Below are 26617 nucleotides of genomic sequence, written 5' to 3'. Positions count from 1 at the left end.
CTTTGGTATGGTGTTAGGTGCATTATCATTGTGTACCGTTGTGGAGGCTCATATAAGCTATTCAATATTCAATACCATGTCAAAGTTAATTATTCAATCGGGTATCAGTGTATTTAGGCACGAGGGTGGCTGCCTGCATAACTCCGATTAAGGCAGGAAACACACATTGCAAGTGTTTACAATGTGTACGGTAAAACAGGTTTGTCTGGAGCAACAAGTTTGCACATGTTGTAGGCGCAGAGATAACATCTAAACAAAGCAAACTCTTCTCTGACACTGCAAATAACACCGTTGTAACATCAGGGTACAGTTACGTTTTGTATAAGCACTTGGCTGAATAGGCATATAACTGTGGTTTAAGGTGTATCCTTACTCAAAACTTAGCCTACCAGAAACAACTGCTTGCATATCATATCGCATTTTTATTACAGCCTACTGCGGCTCCGTGTGATATCTGAAAATCACAGACCAATACATAGCCCATATACAGTCGCAACTCGGACCCCATTGTTTGGTGCGTCTTTAAGTCATGCTTTGTATCCAGCCATTCTGATCCTTTAAGTTAATTCATTACTTAATTAATTCTACCCACTGACGAAGATTAGGCCAATTAACCCGTGTACAACAGTCATACATTATGTCACACAAATCCAACATAGCCTAATTAATGGATCTGACAGTGTTGTTGATATCTTATATGTTTTGCGCCTTTGAACACGTGGTTGCACACATCCAGTACCGATGCATATCTCATTTTACGTTTTGCAATTCTTCAAAGGTGTGTCTTTCTGGTAGGGGAGGCCATTTTGTATGGTGAGACGTCTGTACATGCCTGTGTACTGTGTGTTCACGTCAGGAGCAGGAAGTGTGCCTTTGTGCCTATGAGAGTGAAATTGTGCTGGAGACTCGAGCTGTTGTAACAACACCCGAACCGATTTCTTCATTTTCCTGAGCCAACACTATCGTTTCATTTCGCCACCGTTTCCTCTGTGCAATGGATGGGTATGTGACTTATTTTATTTGTATACCTCTGTTAGCTTCTTAAACGCGTGTCGTGTGACTGATTAACATTAGACATTATGCTGGTTTTAAGTGTGCTTATTATGGGGGGCGGTAATAATGGCTCACCATGAAACAGAATGAATAGCTCACAGTGGAGAGCAACACTTCAACTGTTTCTGCCCTGCCGCTGCTCGTTTTTGAGATTCGAAAAATGCTTGTTTTATTTGAATACACTAAACTACTTGTTAGCCTATGTCTTTCGCTGTTAAAGGCCAGTATTTAGACATTTTTAAGCATGTCTAGACCTTCATTTTGCACGGATCTCCTCTGGCTAAGGATGAATGTTTGTAATTAAAGTTGGTTCAAGGAAGTGATTCTAGAAAGACATTTCAAAGTCAATAGTTATAGGACTTCATTTTTATTAATGCAGCAAATATATGTATGGTCCTTGTTATGCATTTGAATTAATGAATTACCAACAATAGGCAATAATGGTCCATTTAAAGCACAACGTTACCTTCTTGTGCTGCCATTTTAAGATCATTAATGGGCGTTTCTATTAAAACCTTTTGCTTACGAAAAGAATGCTCGCAAAAAGCCTAAACCTGTGTAACCCTAGTTATTCGACAAAGTAGCCTACAGCAAGAACTTCTGTAGGAAACTGTGTGCCACGATTCATTTCCTCAATTGTTAGATTTATTGTACGATTGTGGAACTGGATCATTGTTTACAACTCGTGTGCGTGGGAAGAGCGGAGGGATGGTGGGCGGGGGGCTGCTTCAGTTTGCACATGAGAGGTAGTCTACAAGTAAATTCAAACGTTTTATCGCTTTTCATTAACGATCGAGATGAGTTGATACAGCTTCCTGAAATTGTTGGTTTGTAAAAGTCTCTGCAAGCGCGGTCGAAAGTGCATGTAATGGCGTAGATCGTCGAGTTAAAGGTAGTGAAGGCAGGAAGGACCGCAAGCAGCCCCGATGTCAAATTGCAGTAGTTTTGAATGAAGTTGGACGTGTTATTGATAATGTCAACAACACATCACCGTTTGTATATGGTGATCGGGGGAATTATTCCCGAAAAAATGTCACGGTAATTAGCAAACTTGAGTATTGTGTCACGCTGGTCTTACAGAACAAAAGACAGTATAACAGCCCCCTTTGCCATGGTCCATCGCTGACCTTTTCGATTGTCCACGTTTAAAGTGGGCTACATGTTGCAAGCACCTACCTGTCGACGGACATTGATGCTACACATAGGCTATAGTAACCTAAATTATGCAACACATAAACAAGGCGTAATTGAACATAAGGAGTAGGCTAGGAGCGGGAATGAAAGCTGTAGATGTGCGAGGCTGTGCTTTGCCCCAGGGGATTTCCATGTCAGCCAACCTCACATGGACACTAGCAGACTGGCGTATGTGTAATAATCAGCTTTGGGAAGAATTAGCTTTCTTTGTGGTGCGTTTAAATAAGCGACATTTAACTGAAACTTCGAGGTATCAGACTTGGGTGGCTGGAGAGAATAAATTAGAATACCGTACTGAAACATAGGCGACTGCGGACACTGTATCATGGGGAAGGCCTGCAAAGCTTCAAAGTTATTGGACATTTTTATAATCTTGTAGCTCTTGACAGATCAAATTTTATAGAGGATAAAAATAACCACAGAGACATATTTAGTCATGTGGAGGAGTCTTACAGCGCATTCAGAAAGTAGGCAGACCCCTTCATGCAGCCTTATGCTGAAATAATTTAAATGAATTGTGCCCCCTCATCAATCTACACTCAATACCCTGTAAAGACAAAGCAAAAACAGAATTTTAGATTTTTGTATTTAAAAGGAAAAACTGAAATATCGCATTGCCTTTTGAAGTATTCAGACCCTTTGTTATGACACTTGAAATTTAGCTCAGGTGCCTCCCATTTCTCTCGATCATCTTTGAGATGTTTCTACACCTTGATTGGAGTCCACTTGTGGTAAATTCAATTGATTAGACATGATTTGGAAAGGCACTCACCTGTCTTTATAAGGTCTCACAGCTGATAATGCATATCAGAGCAAAAACAGGCCATGATGTCGAAGGAACTTCCTGCAGTGTTGAGGCACAGATCTGGAGAAGGCTAAAAAAATTATCTGTGGCATTGAAGGTTCTGAGGAGCACAGTGGCCATCATAATTCTTAAATGAAAGAAGTTTGGAACAACCAAGACTCTTTCTAGACAGACACAGGAAAGTCCACTTGGACTAAAATAGTACCTAAAGGACTCTCAGGACTGTGAGGAACAAGATTCTGGTCTGATGATGCCAAGATTGAACCTGCAAATTGCAGAGATAACGAAAACCTGGTCCAGAGCACTCGGGACCTCGGACTAGGCTGAAGGCTCACCTTCCAAAAAGACAATGGCCCTAAGCACACAGCAAAGAAAATGCAGGAGTGACTTTGGGACAACTCTGTAAAACGTCTTGAGTGGCTCAGCCAGAGGCCTGACTTAAACTCAATTGAACATCTCTGGAGAGACCTGAAAATGGTTGTCCACAAACAGTCCCCATACAAACTGACTGAGCGTGAAAGGATCTGCAATGAGGAATGACAGAAAATCCCCAAAGCAGGTGTGCTTTGAGACTTGACTTGAGGCTGTAATCGCTACCAAAGGTGTGCTTCAACTAAATATTGGGTAAAGGGTCTGAATACCTATTTCAGTGTGATGTTTCAGTTTTTCCTCTTTAATAAATTTGCAAAAAATTCTAAAATCCTGTTTTCACTTTGTCTTTATGGGGTATTGGGTGTAGATTAATAATTAATTTAAAAACATTTTAGTAAGGCTTCAACCTAACAAAATGTGGAAGTGAAGGGGTCTGCTTTCTGAATGCACTGTACACGAAACAAATAATTTGTTCCAGTGCATTTTCTTTTTTAAATGATCAGTTAGTGGACCAAGTATACTCATAACATGATCTGTAGAGTATGTGTAGCAACCAAATGCTATGAATGTTCTATAGGTCTTTTATGTGGTGGCCATAGGGTTGGGCTGCATTTCCAAAACAATGCATACCTATCAACCTAATGCAACAGAAACCTCCATAAAATTGTACCTTTGTGTGAGAGTTTGGAGCTATTAGCCTGACTTGTTATGCCAGTCTGAGCCAGGACAGTATCTTAGCCAGGGGTGAGTGGGTCGTATCACATGTTTGCAGAACTCACCAGCAAGCCGCCATGTCTGTTTAGGAAAAGCGAGCACATCAGGCAACATTTGTCTTGTTATTCTTAACTTGGTAGCGTGCTCGAGAACATACATATGGTATTCCTGCTATTAATTTGTAATTAAGTATAACGTGTTCTCTCTTTGCTCGGAATACTGTGGACATAATAGATGTCCGACAGACACTCTACACAACCCCAGAACCAACTTTGCTAGCATTGCTAAGATATTGAAACCCAGTACTAGTCATCTGTCTTGAAATGCATACTATATATTTTTTTGCTGAATTTGACATTTAAACAGACTGTCGAGTGGCCACAGGCCACAAGCCTTGTGTGTGTATATGTATGTGTGTGTGTTTCTCTTCCTCAAATCCAGTGGTAAGCCAAGTCTGTAGGTGGGTTTCCACTGCAGTTTTGCGCAACATTAAAGCGATAGTTTCCAGTCAGTGATGTTATGCGATTTAAAAGTGAGTTTTCTCCTCTCGTGATAGTCATTCCAGTTAGGCATGACAACAGACCTCCAAGATCTGATAAGCTTTGGCACTTTAATTTTGATTGCATCCACTAATAGCCGTGGTAGTGATTCATCAAAGGCGACAAGATCGAGGGCATGTGATGCACACAATGATGATTTAAAGGCAAACCCCTTTTACATGCCAGCAGCCACGTATCAGAAACTTCTTAGAGATCATTGTGCAAATTGGTCCTTATAAATATTTGCATTTTGTTATTGCTTGTTATCTAGAGTAATTTAATAGCACTAATTTCTTTATGTGCTTTATTTATTTACTTTAACCAACTGTAAGAATCCTTCTGTCTCATTGTCAGACTACATGAACTGCGCCATGTTTTTGAATGTGTAGTGTCATGTGGAAATTCCGTAAATATTGTTTTGTCGATTCATCTGAAAAACCACCTTATGGGAGCATTTACACTTTTTTGCGATATTTGAGAGATTTTTTTTTTAACTACTTGCTTTTTAGTTTGCAATTTCAAATTGTGCATTAAGCAGGTTAATGGAAATGCGCCTTGGATGTCTCGGCTCTTATCGTTTTTTTGAAACACTGAAACACTGAGATGTCTACACATGTGACTAATGAGACTTGCAAAACAACCGGCCTCTTTATTATTTATGTTCACAAATGAGAGCATGTCGTTTTTTAAATAGCACAACTCAGCCCAAAGAAAAATAGAGCTGCCTTGTCTCCAGTTGAAACTAAATTGGTGGGTTTTTCTTTTCAGAATCGTCAACGCTCTCATATCTCTCTTCATCACAATCCACTGGGCTCTTGTTAATTACATGACCGAGATTGAGCTTCGCAAAGAGCTTTTTTTAATGGCACTTGAAGGCAATTTTTTTCTTTGAATTTGACTAGAGAAAGGGAGGAAATGTATATTGCCTGTTAGAAACAGAGCTGTGATAGGTTGGTTGCTGTGCCATCGTGAAATGATGTAGGCCTCTGTTGTCTTAACAAAAGACAAGAGGTGAGCTCACAGGGCGTTCTTGGAGGTTTTCTTTCTCCATTATAAGGCCAGTGGGGATTGCCCACTAATAAGGGGATAAGTACATTCCTGGGTGGGGGGGGGGGGTCAGAGGCTAGGGGCTTGAGGGAACAGAGTTTGTGTGCGTGTGTGTGTGTGTTGGAGGGGAGGGGGTCCCTCTGATTTCCTATCCTGTTGGTCCATGAGGAATTACATCATTTAAACAGATAGACCCCCCCACCCCACACACAGACACACATATTGCCATCACCAACAACACTTCTTCACTTCATTCGCTGCAAGGTTCTCTGTATCCATCGTGCTTCCTTTTTCTTCTGTCTTGCCATCTCGTATCATCTCATGTGCCAGCTACTGCTGTCTGTGTGGCATGACACAGACTCTCCGTTTTCTCTCCGTCTGCCTCAGGGGTAGCCATCGTGTGGAGGCTGCTTTGAAATCAAGACAACTTGCACTCAAATGTCTCACCTTACAAAGATGGAGACAGTGGAATACGTAGTGTGGTTAAATGTTGATTAGGTTGGTTTGTGGCATTGCTGCAAATTGCAGTTGAAGGTGAGCCAACCAGGTTTGCAAATTACAATCAATAATTGTTTTTTTTTCTGGTTCATGATGACTGAAAAGACTACAAAGCTAACAGTATACATGCTGTTCTTGATTCGGATTAAAATGACAAAATATTTATTTAATGTGCTTAAAAATGTAACTTAATATGGACACGAGTCCTCAACAATGTGTCTATGCCAGACTCACTGAACAGCCTCGTTCGGATTACACAGATATTCCCCTCTAAAGTTTCAGAGTTAGCCTTGGTCTTTATCCAATCAAACCCAAATCAGGGATTGGCCGTCTGGGATGTCTGTGAACTGCTTGAAGGAAGGGAGATGGGCAGAGTGGTTTGTCCCAAAAACTCTTTGCAGCAGCTTTGTTTGCATATTGCACTGTGATGGAACCTGTAACCTCAATCACATGAGGCTGGCCTGCTAAGGAAGCTAAGGCCCATAGATGGTAGTGGCAATCACTAACAAGTGAGGATTAGACGTTGAACAGCGCGGTAACTGCTTGCCACCAATACACCTATAACCTTCAAAACAGGCATTGAATAATGCCTTCTGGACCAAATAATTCATCCTGGGAATCCAGAATTCTGGTTTGGTCAGGGATGCTGTTGTGCCGAACGGCCAATTTAGTCCCTCTCCCCTTGCATACTGGGGCTATTGTAAGACGTCTGTCACCATCTGACTCTTAGTAGGTTAGCTGGATAGAAATAGACACAGTGCAATGTCCTCACCCCTGACAACACACCTCATCACCACTGTTGGCTTGTGTGTTTGGGACTTTCCTCAAAGGGCCTATTGTCAAAATAAAACGAAAAAATAAAAGAGCACTAGTCTTTTAGTAGGCAAGTCAATCCCAGTTTAGCTCATTTGAAAGAAGGGGAGGGTTAAAGTTGCAGTCAGCAATTGTAATCCCATACACTTTTGGTCAGATTCAGTGAATTGCTCCTCCTAGCTGTCCGTTCAGTGTTAGCGGTAAAAAACAGTTTTTATACACTCCTGGCTCAGTAAATGGGAAACAAACATAGTGGCATGGATCAAGACATAAACAATCCCACCCAATGAACACACATACTTCGGGAGCACAGAAGGGAGGGGTGTAATCTGACGCAAATATCAACCTTTCCCGAAACCGAATTGCCGACTGCATCTGTAAAGAGTTAGCAGTATAGCTTCTTATTTAGGCTAATACATCTTTTCAACAGGCCTAATGCTTCCCTAGATACTAGCTTACTAAGACCAGGACCAGCACCAGGTCTGTACTGCACCAGGGCCACCTGTGTGTAGCGCCTGGGCCAGATGGATGGGTGTGTCATTCAGACTTTGCAAAGGCAAAATATCTGCGAAAATGTTTAAAGCGAATGTTTACATTCTTTGTAATAATTGACCTTCAGTCTTATGTAATGTGATAGTGCCCTTCCTCAATGCAAGAACAAACACAAATGTGAAGGCACATGTACCTTTTCCTAGGGTAACAGACAACTGCTTTAGGATTTCAGGGAAGGAAATGCATTTTTCTTTGCTCAAATCTTTTTTTATTAAGGCCCAGGGCTACAAAGAGCAAAACATGTTCATGTGATGTCTACTCCTCGCACGGCTCGCAGATCTCCTAAAGGATTTATTTTCAGCATAGGCAACAGGGTTGTATTCAGGAGTCTTTATTCTGTGTTGCGAAGTTGTACCAGTTTTTAAAATTTTATTTCTCAGTGGTATTTTTGTTCAATGTCAGGACACTTCTAAAATCTCTCCTCCCCGCTTCTCTTAGAAATAAAAATAAGTCCTTGATCAACAATAGCCATAGAGACCTTTCACTGTAATAACATTTTAAAAAGAAACATGTTTTAAAAGTGGAATTCCAGAGGGATGTTTGTTTATGCTATAGGAGTGATCTCTCATAATAGGTCAGCTGATGTGGTTCACCAGAAATAAGCCAAAACACTCAGGAGCATCGTAGTTGGCCATCCTTGTTCCTACTTCCTTGTAGCAACAGCTCCAATATGTCTATCTCTCCCCCTGATCTTGTGATTTGCCCTTTTTCACTCCAAAAATACCCCTGGTTAAGCCTATTCGGCTCCCTTTGGGTACACCCCCTAATTCGGTGTTTGGAATGGATCCAGGATTCTGAATTACTGCCATACTACCATCTTTTCTAAAGTTTACTTCATTTCGTGTGGGCAAGATAAATGCAATTCTTGGGAGATTTTTTCGCGCTGACTTTTTTTTTTTTTCATAACACAAACCTTTCAATGCCATGAGAATATTAGCTTTTAAAGCTGAGCAAAGCTTGGCTCAAGGCAATCAAAGCGGCCTTATTTATGAGCTAGAGCGCTATTTTTCGATACGTGTTCAGTAAGTTACTCACCACTTGCGTCCTCCCCGTGTTAGAGTCTTGCACCAAAGAAAGAACACAGAACCCATGTGTATACCGCACGGGGAACCACTCCCTCCCTCCAACTCTCCCCCCCCTCATGGGTGAAGCTTTTGATCTGGTTGTGTATCAGGAATATGAAACACACTGAGAGACTGTGTGTGTGTGTGTGTGTGTGTGTGTGTGTGTGTGTGTGTGTGTGTGTGTGTGTGTGTGTGTGTGTGTGTGTGTGTGTGTGTGTGTGTGTGTGTGTGTGTGTGTGTGTGTGTGTGAGTGAGAGTACGTAGTTCTCTGCCTCTTTTACCCTTCATTGCTTTGTCTAATTGTCATGCCCTTGATCATGGACCGTTTGAACTGTACAGATTTTTCTCTCTCTCTCTCATAAAACATCCCAAACATAAATCTGGCTAAGAGGTCAGGGAGTCGGGCAGTACTGCCTGTGCAAACCCACAGTGAAACTCCCGAAGCTTTGCCCCGGATAATCCTGAACAGGGCATCAGGTGGGCTGCAGGAAGGAGGGCGCCGGAGATATTAGCTGAAAGCATTCTGCCAGGTAGGGCATGCTTTCAGAGGGAGAACACACTCTTACTGGCATTGAGAGGAAAAGAGAAATTGGCAAAGGGAGAGTATGGTTTTATTTGGAGTAGTGTGTTGGCTATACTGGTTTGCACACGTCCCTGTCTTCAGGTCTGTGGTTATCTGTCTCAGATGTTTTGCACATGTGTTAATATCAAAATTCAGATATAACAAAACAAATCAATGTAATTTTAATAGCACTTGACATTTCAGTGCACAGAGTTAATTAAGTATTGATAACAAAATGCTTGATATGCTTGATTTTAATTCTATTTGCAGTCACAGTTGGCACAGGAAACTGCTTTGACTGTTTCCTGGTTTCCCCCTCATGTCACTTCCTGCTGTACAGCCAGTAAGCCAAGCCTGGAATGTGGTTCCACTGACCATGTCTGTGAGCACAAGTGAGTCATTTTTAGCCACCTTCCTGTTCTCCCCCTCGGGCCATTTTTCCTTGTTGTTCATTGTGAAAAGAAAGCGACAGTTGGTGCTTGTGTTCATGTTTTTCCTGAATGCCCCTCAAATAAAGACTTGAATAAAGACACTTTTCAAAGATGGCAAACAAACAAACAAGGGGGGGGCGAAACTTTGAGAGCTTTCAGTGCATTTTCCTTCCATGGTCTGGGTTCACACATGCTATGGAGGTGACTGGGCCTGTGGCTATAGCCATTTTTTAATGGCACTGCTCTCTGCTGTAAGCGTCTTTCCTCACGCAAACTTTCAGAGAGACAGCAACTCCTCTTTCCCTCAGCTACACACCCAGTGGTTTTGATCACCATGACACAAAAATCTGCTGATACATCTTAAGGCTTCCCTTCCGCAGTTGCCTCTTCTAAACCCAGTGAGGTGCCATTTTGAAGCGACGGCTGAGAGAGCATTTCCCTGCCCGGTGTGATGCCGCCCTTTTAAAACTGTCCAGACACGGGAGAAGGCTGCCATTTTTTTTATTGTTGTGCCTCGTTATTTTTTTATCTCAAGTGTTTTAAAAATGCCACTATTTGGCACTTCCAGCCTCTGTATTCACACTACTAGATTGTAGTCACATTTATTTAGGCTAGTGCACAAGGCCATGGGGAGAAAGGGAGAAAAACCTTTGACTTCTGTTGGTCACCTCCTCCTTTTAAGAGTTGACCAAATATAGATAGAAAGTCCATATCCTTTCCCATGAAATGCCTTTTCTGGCATCAGTCAATCTCCTGGACTGTTATAGATCAAAATGACAACATCAGAAGTCAATGGCTTTCGATGAAATGTGTGTTGAACACAATCACTAGTTTGTTTTTATGTACACGCACACACACGGTGCCCCTTGGCTGTAAAAAGCACACAGAACAGTCCTCCCACATCCCTGCAGCCCTGGGAAACAGCCATTCTCTGTTTAACTAACAACACCGCTCTGGTCGCTGCCCTACCGCCTGCAGCCCTGCAGCTCAGTGTCCAGGAGGAGAAAAACAGTGTGACTGTGTGTCTACCAGGCGGACACAGTGTCTCAATGGTGAAATGTGAAATGTTCTACACTAGTTCCTTAAATAGTATTAGTGGCAAATGGTAGTAAAGCTTAGGTGATGCACTACGATGTACATGCAATCTTTCCCCTCCCTCCCTATCTCTCTCCTTTTATGTCTTTCCCTCTTTTCTCTCTCTTTCTCGTCCCCATGTCTATCTTCTGGGTGATATTTCGGAGTGTTTTGCGGTAAAATAGTGTCTTCCAGTGAAAAACACGTCTGTGCCCCCTGGCAGAATCCCTTTACTTCCTGTCATTCACTCGCGTCCACACGGAAGCGTGTGTTTAAAAGATTCCTTCCTACACGGCCGCAAGGTACGCCATTGATAACGATGCACGTTTTTAGCGTGAACGACATCGCTTCCTGTCCAGTATGCCAGCATGCAGCACAGTGATAGGCAAGCCACAAAGAGTGAGAGTAGGCCTACGCTCCAAGATGAATGGTGATAATGTAAACAGAAGACTGTTGTTATTTAACGCACTCCTTCATTCTGGCTGAGCTGTGTTTTTGCTCTGTTGAAAAGGCAACACGGTCGTTGAAGTGTACACCCTTAAGAAATGGCTCTGTCAAGCACTGTTTGGAGGTATTACTTGAAACCACATGAAGAGGGTTTTTCTGGGAAGACAAGTGATCTCACCCTCTGAGACCCCACTGAAAAGAGTGAATGTTGCAGTCTTTACCTTTTAGGACATACTTAAAAGGAGGATGCAAACAAATACTTGTTTCAATTTGAGAATTTTTTTTTAATTATTAACAAGTTAATGAAGTTTACCAACTAGCAGTAATGCTAAATTGAGGTGGATTAGACGCCTGATTTGTGTGTGTCCCCCCCCCCCCCCCCCCCCCCTAAAAGGTACTAATTTTAAGCTTGCCTTTTACTGGAAATGATTTGGAAATTATGCTTTCTAAAAGAAGGGTTTATTTTAAGCTACATGTTTTATCTTAATTCACCACACACAGTTGAGATATTGTTCTTTGGAAAAAAGCCATTGCACAGATGCCGTTCTCAAAGAATAGCCTACACTCACAGATATCAAGGAGACGTTGGAGTTGTTTTGTGGCGATTGGATAAAAACAAACCACCATCATTCATATGTGGGTGTGCCATCGCTGCCGCCATCTGCTCCAAGTTATTGAGTGAATGTCCCTCTTTTGCTTTATCCCTCTTTTAAAGTGGAACCACCATCTCGTCTCGGCCCCAGTTTGCACAGGACTAAGTGATTCAGAGCGCATTGACAGGGAAGAGAGGCAAGCCAATGCTCGGGCACGTTGCTAAACACAAGCATGTAACGTAACCTCAGTGTAAATAACAGGCCTGGATTTAGAGGGAAGCCACACCAACCCCTCTTTCCTACACCCTCGCCCCTCCCCCCCCCCCCCCCCCCCCCCCCCCTCCAACTCCAGGCCCTCCAGACTCGGCATGGCTTAAGAGAACAGATGCTACTTTGTTGACCGTAGCTTCATGTGTGATCCCTCAAACAGGCGCTCGAGTTACAGCGAGCTTTGTACGCATCGCGCTTTTCAACTCGCAGAATTAAATATTGATGTCACGTGTGTCTCCTCCTCTTCATCGCTCTCTCTTTCTGTCTCTCTTTCGCTATCTCTTTCTCTCTCTTACTCCTCTTTCTGTCCCTCCCCATCTCTCTCTCTCCCTCTCCCTCTCCTGGGTCCCACGCCCAAGTCCAGTAAAAGAAAAGAAAAGAAAAGAAAAGAGATTTCTCCCAACCATGTTTTTGTCAGAGGTTTGTTTTGGTAATTAATGGCAGCTCCTATTGGACAGTGCTGTCTCTTCCTGTGTTTGCTAGCGGGGTTGGTGTGGGTGTGGCAGTGCTTGGTACCACTTTTTGGTTTTGATAGCTTGCCGACAGAGCACAGTATATAGATGAGAGAGACAATGACTGCACCCTGCAGGAATTTGTGGTAGTTCAGAAAAAACTGAACCAAGGGGCATTCACATGGTGTTGATGCCATTAGATTTGCCCAGACAGGATCTCTCTCTCTCTCTCTCTCTCTCTCTGTCTCTCGTTTTGTCTCTGTCTGTCTCTCTGCCGAGGCTTCCATACATGGCAGGCTCCTATCTCAGTCTGGAGCCTCGTCTTCAATCTGGGGAGGGGTACCCCCATAAGATGGTCTAAGGCATAAGTACTCACGTCTGTTTCCAGCCGTGTTTTCCCTCCTCCAGGATATATCTCTTCCAGGGGGAGCTGATTCCCCCCTTTTCACCACCTCCTCCCTCTCCTCCCCCCTTCTCTCTCTCTCTCTGTCTCACAGTCTCGCTCTCTCTCTCGTGACCATTTCCTTTTAGTATTGGGCTAATGCTGCAAAGAATGCCACAATCATATGACTATGAAATCCTGTTTTTTTTTTTTTGCCACTCACACCCCACCATAGCTAAGGTTCCCACAGTGTTTCTGACCCCTTCCCAATCCACTGCAATCCATCTCCAGTTGCAAATAAACCACTCACTCAGTTATTGCCGCAGTTAAAACCACTTTACAAATGAAGGCATTTCCCTCTGCTTCTCTCTGTGCTAGAAATCTCTCTGTGTTTGTTAGCATTTAGTTCAATGATGTGCAATAGTGCAATAACACCAGTGCTCTGTGTCTAGTATAGCCTAGTGGTGTCCATTTAGATTTTTACACAGCACTCTATATCTTGGCATATAATACCGAGTCCTGAGTTGCTGTGAGTAGGCATTTGAATGACCACATATGCCCACAAAATATACAGAAAAATGGCACAAAAAAACATGCATTTAGGTGAAGGTCGCCTTGTTCAGTGCTACTGAAAACGATTTAACCAGATTCGCGACAACCAGCCTGTGGATTTGTATTTTTGTTTTGTTTTGTTTTGTTTCACTATGTTGACCAATCCTACAGCAGCAGAGTTGGTGGCGTGGCGTGGCCGGTCCTGGGCCTGTTCTGGTTAGGTTCTGCTCCACACAGCATGGTAGCGTGGCGTGGCGGGCTGAAAATGCGGCAGTGTTGAGACTCCCAAGCCCGGCGTATTTTGACTGGCCCGCGTTGTTAGCGCTCTTCTGGTACACCAAGCTTGGCTTACTGGCTGTGCCTGGGAGCAGAGCTGGGGGGGCCATTGTTCTTCTACTGTACTGCTGCGCTTCATTCATTTACACACCACACCACCCCAACACACACACTGCTCTCTCTTGCTGTCTCTCTCCTTCTGTCTGTCTGTCACTTTCTTTCTTTTCTCCACGACTCTTTTGTTCTCTCTTTCTGCCTTTTTCTTTAGTCTCTCTTTTTCGGTATTCTCTCTCTTTTTCCCTCTCTCTCTCTCTCTCTCTCTCTCTCCCTCCCCCCCGTCCCTATGAGGAATGATAACTATGTGGTGTGGCCGGTACAGAACTGAAGGACCACACCACTGCCCCCCCTCTCCCTCTCCGTGTTCAGCTCACTGACTAGAGCAGACTGTGCGAACACACCCTTCTGTTTCCAAAATGGAGGTCTGATCGGGGAAAAAACAATGATGATGTGGATTTTTGAGAAACTATTGAGCCCTCATGGGTGTCCTTGTACAGTGTTAAGCTACACTAACGCATGTGTTATACATTGGCTTAAAACTGAACGCTGGGGTTTTTACATTTTCTCTCGCCCTCATGATTTAAGTGGTTTGTTCATGACATATCTTTTCGTGATCACTCGCCTGCCGAGACTTGTGTTAACCATCACACGGGCATTCACATCATAGAGCCATTAGGTAATGATTCGCCTGGAGCCATATGCATTATTGAAACACTCAGTTATGCTGGTTATGCAACTCGGGGAAAGAATGCTTCTCTTTTGTTTCCTCCTCCTACTCCACCCGACCCTCCCCCCCACCACCACCACCACCACCACAACCACGCTTGGTCTGAATTAATCTGAGTGGAACTTTAATTAACTTACTTGAGTTATTAGAAGGATTGACATAAAGATATGGCCGATATATAATGAGACATAGTATTATATATATATATATATGCATATTTTAACAAGGCTGTTTATGGATTGTGTTGACACTCATTGCTATGCTCCTTATTTAGGGATTTGTAGTTCTTGTAGCAACTAAACCCGATGATGTGGTCACTCAGCAGAAATGCAATTTGCACTTTTGGAAAACAGAAAGTTTGTAAACAACCAAGATGGTGGATGCATAGTTTATTGTTTCCTATGAGACTGAGTGGTAAGAGGACTGTAAGACACTACACTACCCAGAATTCAGGAAAGCAGATTTGAATAGTCTGAGTTGGCAGCTAAGACATGTCAGGAAAATATGGAGAGTTGTGTGTGTGTGTGTGTGTGTGTGTGTGTGTTGAGGGGACAACCTATTATTGAACAACATGGAGAAGAGAGGCAACAATCTTTGTGACAGTTCCATCTCCACTGCAGAGCACTGAGCTGTGTGTGTGAGCATTGTCACATCCCCTCCTTTCAGATGCTCCATCACAAGGCCCGTGGCCAGCCGGTAATGAGGTGTCGGCGAGTCCAGCCAGCCCCTCGTTCCAGTGTTTGGGTTTCCTCCTTTTTCCTCAGACAAAGCGGACCTTGGGCTGCTACCGTATGCAGTGCCGCGGCCCGGGATCGCATGGCCGTGGGTCCGATCCAAACTGATTGCGAGGCGGGTTGGTTTCAGTTCACTCTTCTTCATTACCCCGCTAGAATATTTACAGGAAATGGACACCAGGCCGGGCCCTTCCCCCGCCGTAACCCGAGCGACAGGGCCAGTTCCTCTTTCGGGCCCTTTTGTGAGACGGCTTTATCAGGGCCCCTTGGAACGGCTCGGTCGGGGTAGCTGCGACCAAGGCGACGTGGCGCGACGCAACCTGTTTCCACTTCCCCCATCGACCACTGGGTCATTTGTTTATTTGTTCTTACAGACTCAGTTCACAGTTGGTCTGAGAGTCGTTTTGGGGGCCTCATTGTTTTTTTTTTTCATAGTATTTTTTTAATATATTTTAAAAGTGTGTTGTGATGTAGATTGTAAAGTGAGTTACAGGAATTCTCCCATCTTCCCCTCCCTGTGCATTTAACAGTGGACTGGCCTGTAAGCATGAGTCAAGCCCATTCCACTTTTCCTCCCTCCCTCCCTCCCTTCCCATCTCCCTCTATGTCTCTTCCTCTATCTCTCTCGCTCTGCCTCCTCTCTCTCCTTCCCTCCACCCTCTCCTCCTTCTCTGGCTCCTCCTCGCTCCACCCTCCCCTCCCTCACTCCCATCATCCTTTACTCGTATATTCTTACCCTCTGTCTCTTTCTCTCACTGTCCCCCTCCTTCTTCCTTGCTATCTCCGACTCTCTCTCTCCCCCCCCCCCCTTCTCGCCCTCCTTCAGTGGAACCCCCCCTCCCCCCCGGGAAACAGCAGGAGCAGGAAAAGGGTGTGGGCCAACGTGGCATGTGGCCATGAACCTGTTTGGTCAGGGGTGGCACTCCCTGGCATAGCTGCCAGTGTTATTCCCAAAACATTCTCACCTGGATCCTCTTGAAAAAAAAAAGAAGGGAAGAAAAGGAGAAGTAGCTAGTTCGCCTGTCTAATTTCATTTCTGGGTGTGGCGCATCGGAAGGAGGCTTCGACTGACTCCCTGTAGGGTCTTCATGCAGTGTGTGAGAGAGAGGCAGAGTGAGTGTAATTGTACCCTTGTGTAAGTGCAAGTCTAATTTCATTATTGCAAGGGGAGGAAGCAGAAAATATCCCTTGTGTATGTGAGTTTGTAAGTGTGTGTGTGTGTGAGTGCGTTTGAAAGAGTGGGTGTGTGTGCCTGAAGGTTTTTTTTCTGCCAAGGCACAATGTAAGATAAACTGGCAGGTATTGACTCTGTAATGACATGCCATCAGTCATCCGTGTGTAAACGTTGTGACGGAGTGGTAACTGTGATTCCATGCTCCTGTTGCCCCCTCATCTAGCCATTTAGAGGGGCAGGAAGGGGCAGCACACTGTTGCACTTTTCAAGCTGCCGCCTCTGATAAAGGAGTGAGCGCTGGCCGCGCACACACACACACACACACACACACACACACACACTACTACCGACCTCCCTGATGCGCCCTTTAGAAAACGCCAGACCACTGAGGGAGAAAAGACCGGCTCCTGCTCTCCTCACCCTCATCCACACCCGACCCATCTCTTCTCCTTTCCTCTGTTCTCTCTCATCTCCTGCTAATTCTCTCTACCTCTTCTTCTTCTTCTTCTCCACCTACCCCTCCCTCCCTCGTTCAGGGCTCGGTGTTGCTAGCCGGAGCCTTTCAGCGAGCGCTGCCTAATTGGAGTGTGCTGCTGGCTTTGTTTGACCACACGCATCCGGTTACTGATGAGGGGGAGACGGCCTCAATAATACATATCACAGACAATGGAGCCGCCACATGCACACGCTGGCCCCACCTTCCTGACCCTCCAGACACACACATGCAAATACACACACCCACACACACACACACCCACACGCCCACACACACAATACAAACACACACACACACACATGCAAACAAAAACACATAGATTTCCACACTACACACGCAAACATACATACATACACACACATGCAAACAGCAAACACATACACACAGACATGCGTGCACACACAAACACACCAATATACACACAGTCATACAAACTCAACGACATAATGGCACACACATTCCCTGTTTCCCAACCCCAGATGTGGCCCTGTTCTGGCCCAGATTCGATTGTTGTCTGGCAGTGAGGGCCGGAGAGGCAGGGCGCTCGGGGCAGCTGTCACCCCCCCCTCCCCACCCCACCCCGTGTTCAACAGCAACGCCGCTCCCGTTTCTAGGGAGATCTCCTATCAACCTGTTGACCCATCTCTTTTCCATGCTCTCCCCCTCCCTCTCTATAGCTCTTTCTTTCCCACCACTGTCCATTTTTAATTTTCCTCCAATTTCCCCTCGTTCTCTCCTTCTCTCCATTCTCTTTCATCTTCCCCTGGCTCTTTTGTCTCTCCATCTCTATCTGAAGCTGTACTTCTCTGCCCCACTCCCACCCACTCTTTGTGATTGCGCTCAAAGCCTTTCGACTGGGGTATGTGACTGCTCTTTTACAATGACCTGTTGTTTGCCTAGGGTTAATTTGTGTGCATACACAAGTAACAGCCTCCTACCTAAGTTGATTTGTAACACTCAGCACTCAGCTCAAAGCCAGGTCTGTATCGAGTTTATTTGTGTGTGCGCGTGTCTGTTTGTGTGAGAGAGTGTCTGTGTGTGTGAAAGAGAGAGAGAGTATGTGTGTGTTTGTGTGCATGCGCGCGCAGATGCTCCCCTGCACACTGAAACACACCCTCTCGTTCTCCCCCGCCCTCATCACTCCTCACATCCTCGAGTATATCTCTCCCTCTCCCTCTCTCTCTCTCTCTCCCGCTCTCCCTCCCTCTTTCACTCACTCACTCACTCGCCCGCTAGCTCGCTCAGTTACTCGCTCACTCGTTCTTCCTCTTTTCTCACTCTTGAATTCTCTCTGTCTGTCTCTCACTGTTGCACTTGTCTCTCCTCAGCTCTATCCCCCCTTACTCCTCAGTGCCCCTTCGGTTTTGCTCTCTTTTGTTTTCCCTTTTTTTTTGCTCTCCTCCCTCTCTCCCTCGCCCTCGTTGTTTGGCCGCCCGTGCTCTTTTCCCTCGCTCTCTCTCTCTCTCTCTCTCTCTCTCTCTCTCGCTCCTCGTCTCTCCTCTCTGCTCTGCTAGTCATCATGCCGATTACAGTGGACTAGGCTGACATGCCGCCAATCACTTTCAGGTATGCTGCGCCACTGTTTTGGCTTTTGATGTGCTCCTGTCTTGTTTTGTTTACAATGTGAACTTTTCCCCTTTTTTTGGGAGCAGAAATGATCATTCCATGGCTCATTCAGTGTGAGAATCTCATGTCAGGTTTGCACAAGGAAATGGTTTCACTTTTGGATTAGGCTCTTATGTGTTGAAAAGAATTGTAAACGATGGCACAACAGTGTTCTTTCAGTCTAATGTGTAGGCTTCATTGATTTAGTTTGGTGATTTGTTAATGAGACGTGCTTTTCTCAGTCAGCGATGTACAGGTGTAATAGTCTGTGAAAATACTTAAGCACTGGGCTGGGTGTGTAAATATAAACTTTTACAGCACTTTGATGTTCTAAGTGGGAGCAAAAGGGCATTTGAGGGAAATACTTTTCTGTGAACAGTCTTATGGGGGTTGAGGTCTGTCTTGCGTGGAGTTGATTGAGGCGCCTCCTGAATTTTTTTTTATTCAGCACAAACTCAAATCAATCTCTTTTGCTCTGTTTTTTTTTCAGTGCTGCGCCAATGTTTGTGTGTGCTATTGGTTTGTATTCTAGAAACATGTGTGTTTTAGATGTGATGGTCCAAAGGCAGTATGTTTTTTTTTTTTTTTTTTTCTCTCCTTTTCTACTTGTCCCACTTGCAATACTGAGGATTTATTTGCATGGCCATTTAAAATGGCTGCTCCTTTGAGCACAAGGTCGTCCATGACAAACATCAACCTGTTGCTAGGGTTGAAAAACCTGCTCAGTGGGCACTGTCATCAAACAACAATAAAAAAAAAACTTAAAAGCAATGAACTCATTTGACTTGAATAAGATGTGCTGCTCTCTTGATGTGGCAGGAACTGTTTCCTGCATATTTAGGGTATGATTGAGAAGGGTGCTCTGTGTCTGGTTGTGTCACACAAGCTGGTTTGATGTGGTGTATGGTTACTCAGGCATGATGATAAGCTGTAATACAGGAGAACTGGTCTGACCACCCAGGCAGTGTGAGGAAGTCCTGAGAAAACAAAACCAAAATGATGGCAAGGTAAAGAAAGCAGGTTTTTGTTATTGGGACAATATAAAGCTCAACTCACCTAGAGCCCTGCATGGATCATGAAAAAATTCTGTTACATTTTCCTATTTTATTTATGTGCAAAATCCTTAAAAAGGTCCCCCCAATAGTTTTTCTGTTAAAAAGTTGGTGCCCTTTGCCAAAACCTGAGCCATTTTTGCTGCTCTGAATTCACATATGTTTATGTACCAATACCAATGTAATGTACTTAACTTGATTTATTTTTTACCAAGCCTTCAAAATAGCATAACTAGTGTATGCCTAGAAGCAGTTTTGCACCTTAAAGTTCTAAATTAATAATTGTGCTTCCTTTGTCTGAGGTACGGTCGGTGCAGATGGTGGAGAAGTGAGAGTATAGGTAGTTCATATGGCACGGTCATGGTATGCTGCTTCAGACTGGCAAAGTCACTGGCACACCAGTTCATACGGGCACAGTCACAAATGGCACAGTCATGGCACACTAGTTCTTCCTGGCACCATCTTGGCTCCCTGTGACTTTTTATACCCAGTTTTGTAGCCTCCCTCATGTTCCTGTGTGCAGGTACACTGACCGGTCCAGTACTGCGAGTCTCTCTCTTTCTCTCTTTCTCTCTCTCTCTATATCTGCTACTCTATCAGTCTCTCTCTCTATCAATGTCTCTATCTATCTACCTATCTATCTATCTATCGTCTCTATCTATCGTCTCTATCTATCTATCTATCTATCTATCTATCTATCTGTCTTTATATGTATTGTCTCTGTCATGTCTTCTGTCATGGATGTATTCTTGTAAGGGTTAGTGATGGCAGCTTACACACAAGAGGCCATAGCGCACATTTTTGCACTTGCCCGAACATGTAGAATTGATTTAAGCATCCAACAGCTTTGGAATGAGTAATCCAGTCTGCAGGGACAAAACAAAAAAACAACAGTGGTGTCAGAGAGCTTTCTTATCCACGAGACATTGTTTGCAGATTGCCTAATACCTAGCCTCAGTGAAGGAAGGGCTGGTGAGATGAAGTCAGTTTCGCAATTGTTGTCAATGTGAGAGAACTTGTAGGCCTACTCTCATACATCCCATTGCTTTATTCGTCTCGATCTCGTGCGCTAAGCAGAAACGTTGAGGTGGTAGTGGCATCCATGGAGGTAGCTGCACTTAAGCAGTTATTGTTGATTCAATGACAGGAGCAGCTGTGGGAAGGTTGATAAGCGCTAAAGGGATAATTTATGCGGTGGCAAATTTTCAGACCTCTCCTTTTTTTCCCTCTTTTCTCTGAGAGAACATTGTGCGGCACAAATTCAGCGTTTCAATTTAACTTCAGAGAAAATGTTATCCTCCAACAGAACCCATGGTAACCAGACAATTCTACTCGACAACAGGGTAGTAATAACCTGGGGGGGGGGGGTTGGCTGGCTTTGGGGGTCTGAGTATTGATTTGTTAGCTGTCAGGTTGATAATATTTGTGTCTGGAGAGGTGGAGGGTTGTGTGCTGCTCTCGCACAGGTATTTGCAGCTTACAGGACAATCCATCAGAACAGGAAACGCAAACCGTTTAAAGCGGGGGGATCAGGGAGGTAGGGATTCAGGACTGACGGAAAAGCATCTTCAGCCTGACAGGCTTGCAGACGTAAAAGCTCTGGATAAACATTAACCTCGGCAGGTCCGTTTAGTTTCCTCTCCGTGTTCGCTTCAGACTGGTCTTAATGGTGTGGAAACCCTTGAAATGGGGCTAAACCTGCTGTCCGCCGCCCATAAAATATTCAGTATTGTGTATGAATGGAAGATGTATCAGAGATTAATTGTTTACCTGATGTTACATGCTCATCTGTAGGTTTCCCTTAAGGCTCCAGCACGTTCAATAGCCTCCCAGATCAACCATCAGGGCTCTACCCGGAGGAGAGTGACCATATTTAGGAAATCTTTCACTTCTAGAAGGTCTCGCAGGCAGTCCTCGCGGTCCATAACACGTCATGATCCAAGCGAAACAGTGGAGCCGGGATCAATAATCTATTCATCAGGAGATAGAAATGATAAAGAGGGGAGGCAAAACACATAGCTTTCCCCTGGTCTGTTTCCATGGAAATGTGTCCTGGGTTGGCAGCTGTTCCATCTATAGTGTGTATGATTAGCTGCTCCTCGGAGCACGAAGCCACCATATGGAGACTGGCTACATCGATACAGCACGCTTCCTCTCACAACACCTGCACATTTGACAAAGGTTGGTCTTATCGCCCTGTATCCCTTTCATACACTGACATGAAGCGCCTTGATACTTTTTTTCCTTTCCTTTCAGTTACGAGGTGGTAAACTGATTTGGGTTGTGTTTGAAGTGTTGGACTCGACATGTAAACACCTATACAGGCACATACAGGTAACCTCTGGACGGTTAATGCTTTGACAAAAACACAATGGCAAGTTGAACAGTGAGAGAGTCATGCACTGATATTGAATTATTAGCTGATTTTGATTTCCCCTGTTTGTGTTAATTATATAAGACCCTCAGGCAAAAACAAGGTCCATTAGACTATTATTAACTGAGAAAGCACAGTTCCCCTGCTCACTTTCAGTCCTCAGATCAGATGTAATTTCACAACATCCACCTTGCATTCAGAACAAGGTTTGTCGTTTATTTTGTTTTTTTGGCCTTGTTACACAGCGCGCAATGTCTACCAACAGGTCAGCTGCCCTCACTTGCTTGTGTCTTTAAAAACGTAATTCATGCTGACAGCAAGCTGCAGGGTTGTTACGGCTACCTGTCAGTCCCATTCATTTATCAAAGTGATTCATTTCAGTGAGACTGGGAGGATGCCTCCGGACAGACAGGCTTCCAATGGGCTCAGCCGCGTCAAAGACACGTTCACCAACTGTGGCGCTAAAAAAGGCGGATTACCTACTCTTCCTCTCTATCAGTATCCTTCGATTTGTTGTGTTGTGGAGAGGGGGTGAAGACTTTTTTTTTTAACAGTATAGTGGTACATGACGATAGGAAAAAAAACATTTGTTTAGAGACTTGGAGCTTTGATGTTTTCTCATTCTATTGATCTTAAAAGATGAAACCTTCAAAGGGGCAAGTTGCCTCTCAAGTTCAGGGTGCTATATTCACATGTGTGAAGCTTCAAGTTTCACTTAAGGCAGTTCATTTATTAAAAAACACATATTCAGTAGAACACTGGCAGCTAAGTAATTTTAAAGTCTGAAGGTATTAACACAGATGGGAGGAGTAGGATACATTTAAAATATTCTTCCCAGTGTCGCTTTGAAACCTTAGTAAGTAATGGTAATCCTCTTTCCCAGGAGCTGGATAATGATTGTTTTTATGGTCATACCTTAAAGTCATCCTCCTACTGGAAGACTCTTTTTAAATGTAATTTTTCCCACATTTTCTCATCACATTACTATCTGATGCAATGTCTCTGTCATTTCGATAATTCGCTTTGGCTGCATCCCTCTTGCAGTATTTTCGCTCTGCCTGCGGAGGCAGGAGTTGATGGGACGCGAGGGTCACCAATGAGGCTAATTGCAATCAGTCGTTGGCCGGGCGCTAATTGAAGGCACTTAGGCGTAATGGCGGAGGAGGACGAAATGACACTGTGGCTGCTCAGAGTGTGTGCCCCCACTACGGGTGTCACGACCCTGCGACCCCTCGGGGTGGGGTTCTCAGGGAGTTGGAGTTGTCAGGGAGAGAGGTTGTGAAATTAAGTTGTGGGTCTGAAGGGTGGGAAGGTACGTGAATGTGTGTTTGTGTGTGAATGCATAAACAGATGTGTGCTTGAGTGAATGTGTGTATGTGTGTGCCTGACTCTTTGTCTAATGTGTTTGTGTGTTTGTTTGTGTGTGTGTGTGCAGTGTGTATAGTGTCATTAAAAGCCCAGCTCCTTGCCGGAGGTCAGAGCAGGATCCCTGTGCGCATGCATTTTTCACTCCGCCAACAAAATGTCAAAGGCATCAGGGAAGGGCTTAACTGGAAAGGGTAAAGAGATTGTATCTTTCATTTCTCTCTCTATTCTCTCTCTCCCATCTTCTTTCTTTTTTTGCATATGCACACTGCTCTGATGCTGATTTTAATATCGTCTAAAAAAAGAAAATGATAAGCCCTCTGTTCTTCCCTGCCAGGCAAAGGCGAAATGACAGGTTGGAAGGTGAATATGAGTTGAATTATCCAGCTCTAGAGCCAGCTCTCTGTCTGTCTGTCTGTCTGTCTGTCTGTCTCTCCCTTTCTGTCTCTCTCTCCCTCTCCCTCTCCCTTTCTGTCTCTCTCTCCCTCCTACTCTGTCCATTCGCCCGAAGAAAAGCTAATGGGTCGAAACTGCACTTTAAAAATAAAAAAGCCAATAAACATTTATCCTTTTTTTATCACTGGTTGGCCATCTCTCTCTTCCGCCCATCCCCTGGCTCAGAGGGGTATCATGCGCTGTGGCACCATAACACCCAGCTGGCTCCCAGCCCCTCTGGCAGGTCCTCAGTGTTACTGCTTTATTGGGAAGCAACTCCAACTTCATGTTAAACTCACATTCATTTATCACCCAGCCAGTCTTAGGGAGTTATTCAAAAGAGAGGCAGAGAGGGCAGTGTGACAGATATATTAAGCTTTGGAAAGTGTTGGGAAGATGGCTGCTGTAGGCGTGGCAGTAGTTTGTGTGTGTGTGTGTGTGTGTGTGTGTGTGTGTGTGTGTGTGTGTGTGTGTTTTTGAGTCTCTGTGTTGTCTGTGGATAAACCCCCTTTTCACTCCGATTTAGCTGGTTTTGCTGTGGATTTACTGTGATTACAGCATCTAGAATATGGTGTGTCTGGGTGTCAAACGTGGCAGAACAAACACAAATCTGGTAAACAGTTGTAAATGGTATTCAGGTCTTATATTTAAACACCTACTTAAAAGACTACTTTAGATCTTTGACAATAAATGGCTCTATAATAGTCTATAAACGTAATTTAATTAAAAAGAACTGATTCTTACCTCCTAACATGAACTCATAATATTCGATTCTTAGCTAAATCTTATATTAGATATTCTTAATTAATTGAAGTATTTCAGTACTCCCTTGGTTTTCTCAAAATGAAGCACTAAGGTGACGGTGGCAAGGGAAAACATCCTCTTAACAGGAAGAAACCTTGTGCAGATAGCCAGCTCATCAAGGGGGTGCAGAAGGGAAGGCAGTCAGCCTCTTCCCATCCAGGAAGTGAATACAGTGATTGTTAGGTTGTTGAGTGTTCATATGGACACAAGCACTTTGGCTCGTTTTCTATCGTGTTTCTGCTCATCGTTGTGGTGAAGCCTTGTCTGCTGGTGTCGTCTTTGTTATGAGAGAGAGAGAGAGAAAATAAAAAGTCTTTCATTGGAGTTGGTGTGGGAGTTGTCTGTCTCTGGTGTTTGACCTTGTGAGCTGTGTGCTCCAGGCACTGTTTTTTTTTCTCTCTCTCTCTCCTGTGGCCATTTTATAGGCTGATCTGAAACGTACAGAAAACACACAGACAGAGTAGAGCATAGTTGAGCTTAGTGCTCCTGTTGCTTCCAGTCAGATCTGCAGAGCATTTACATTCGGGCGAGGCCATCATCACACACGCATGGCTACACACACACACATGCATATACTCACGTACACACACAAAGACACACATGCACACACACACAACATATTTTCCATATTTACAAATACACACTCCCTCACACATCCACATACATTTGCGCACACACACACAGATTCATATACATACACAAGTGCCTACACGCACTACATGTGTACACGCACTATATGTGTACACACAGACACTTTCCAGACATTTAAGCCCCCCCCCCCCCTGGCCCTTAAAAAAGAGAGACTAAAATTAGCAACAGAGAGTGAGGAAGTCAATTAGTCAGGTAGTCCCAGTGGTCCAGGGGTCCACTCTGAGGAAATGAAGCCCAAACAGAGGCATTTCCTACCAGCCATCTTGTAGCAGAACAAACAGATCTGCGTCTCGATCTGCCCATCGCTTCAACTGTTTCCTGCTAGAACGCGTGATGACTTGTCACATAGACACACACACACACACACACACACACACATAAACAAGAGCGTGAAGACATGCTCACACATACACACACACATTCATAAACAAACACACTGACACTCACTCACTCACACAGGCCTGTCAGATGGACCCTCCAGAGAGGGGTAAAATTTGGCAGATTTCGCAAACCTCAAAAGAATCTCTTGAAAGAAACACCACAAACACACGCATATTTCTTCCCCCAAGCATCCTTGCTGGCTTCTCGTTCTTCATGTTCTCTATCACTCACTTGATAATTTACAAAATAAATTCTAATCTCTAATCTCTAAATAGCTGAAATTGTTCTCTAAGTTTCTCAAATGACCTGTGACCTGTGAATGATATCTACATTCAGATGCAAGGTGCAGATTCAGTATTGCACTTACAAAACTTGTATATTATGCACTTCCGAAATGAGACAAAGACAGAAAATAAGATGTAGTTACGTTGTGAAATACGTGGTTGATAGCTAGATTCAGATGTGAGGTTTTGCTCATTGCCCATTTTATGCACTTTCGGAACTCCCAGAACTAAGACAAAAACAAAAGAGGTCCCTGTAAATCACCTGACACAGCGTGTTCAGTGCCAGCATGCCCTCATCACCTCGCCCAGCGTGTGTTAAATGTAAACGTCACTTTGTTTATCATGAGCTTCTCAGGTCAGTTTGACTGCTGGAAACAACTTTCGTGTGGATTAAGGTGGAAGAAGAAACCTCTGCCACTTAGGCCCCATGCAGACGGACTCTAGTTTGCCTGAACCCGGGTTCATTTTTCACACCTATTTCACACCTACCCACTTTTTACATCGCGTGCACATGAACCCTAGCCTGACGATGTCATACTCATAATTCTAGTCAGAATATGAGTCTGATACCGCTCCGTTGGACTGTGATTATGGGGCGTGTTTCAACTGAACCAGGGAAAAAAATGCCTCTTCGCTCAATTGGATATATCTAGAACCAATCAGAGCAACGTAGTATGACCATAACGTAGACCATGGGGCCAGCTGATACATTAAACTTTTACCGGATCCCGTAGGAAGGACGGCAAAAACATCTTTTCGATCGACAAATGCCTTGATCGCGTTTCTCT

At 44.2% G+C, this 26617-nt stretch overlaps 1 protein-coding gene across 3 annotated transcripts in view; it reads left to right on the top strand.

The window, feature by feature from the left end:
* The first annotated feature begins 480 nt into the window (after nt 1-480).
* ptbp3 (polypyrimidine tract binding protein 3) overlaps nt 481-26617 on the top strand; it is a 56817-nt gene continuing 30680 nt past the window's right edge. For 2 of the 3 annotated variants that reach the window (XM_042709339.1, XM_031578365.2), the window contains exon 1: nt 481-1002. In XM_042709339.1, coding sequence (XP_042565273.1) covers nt 999-1002 — 4 coding nt within the window. In that variant the 5' untranslated portion in view covers nt 481-998. Of the gene's footprint in view, nt 1003-17994; nt 18445-26617 lie in introns of those variants that run through there. The other variant, XM_042709338.1, reaches the window with a different exon arrangement.

Source organism: Clupea harengus, chromosome 12 (genome assembly GCF_900700415.2).
Source record: "Clupea harengus chromosome 12, Ch_v2.0.2, whole genome shotgun sequence".
Classification (NCBI taxonomy): Eukaryota; Metazoa; Chordata; class Actinopteri; order Clupeiformes; family Clupeidae; genus Clupea; species Clupea harengus.
The sequence above is the reverse complement of the archived record's forward strand: the minus strand, read 5'-3'. Positions and strand labels throughout refer to the sequence as shown.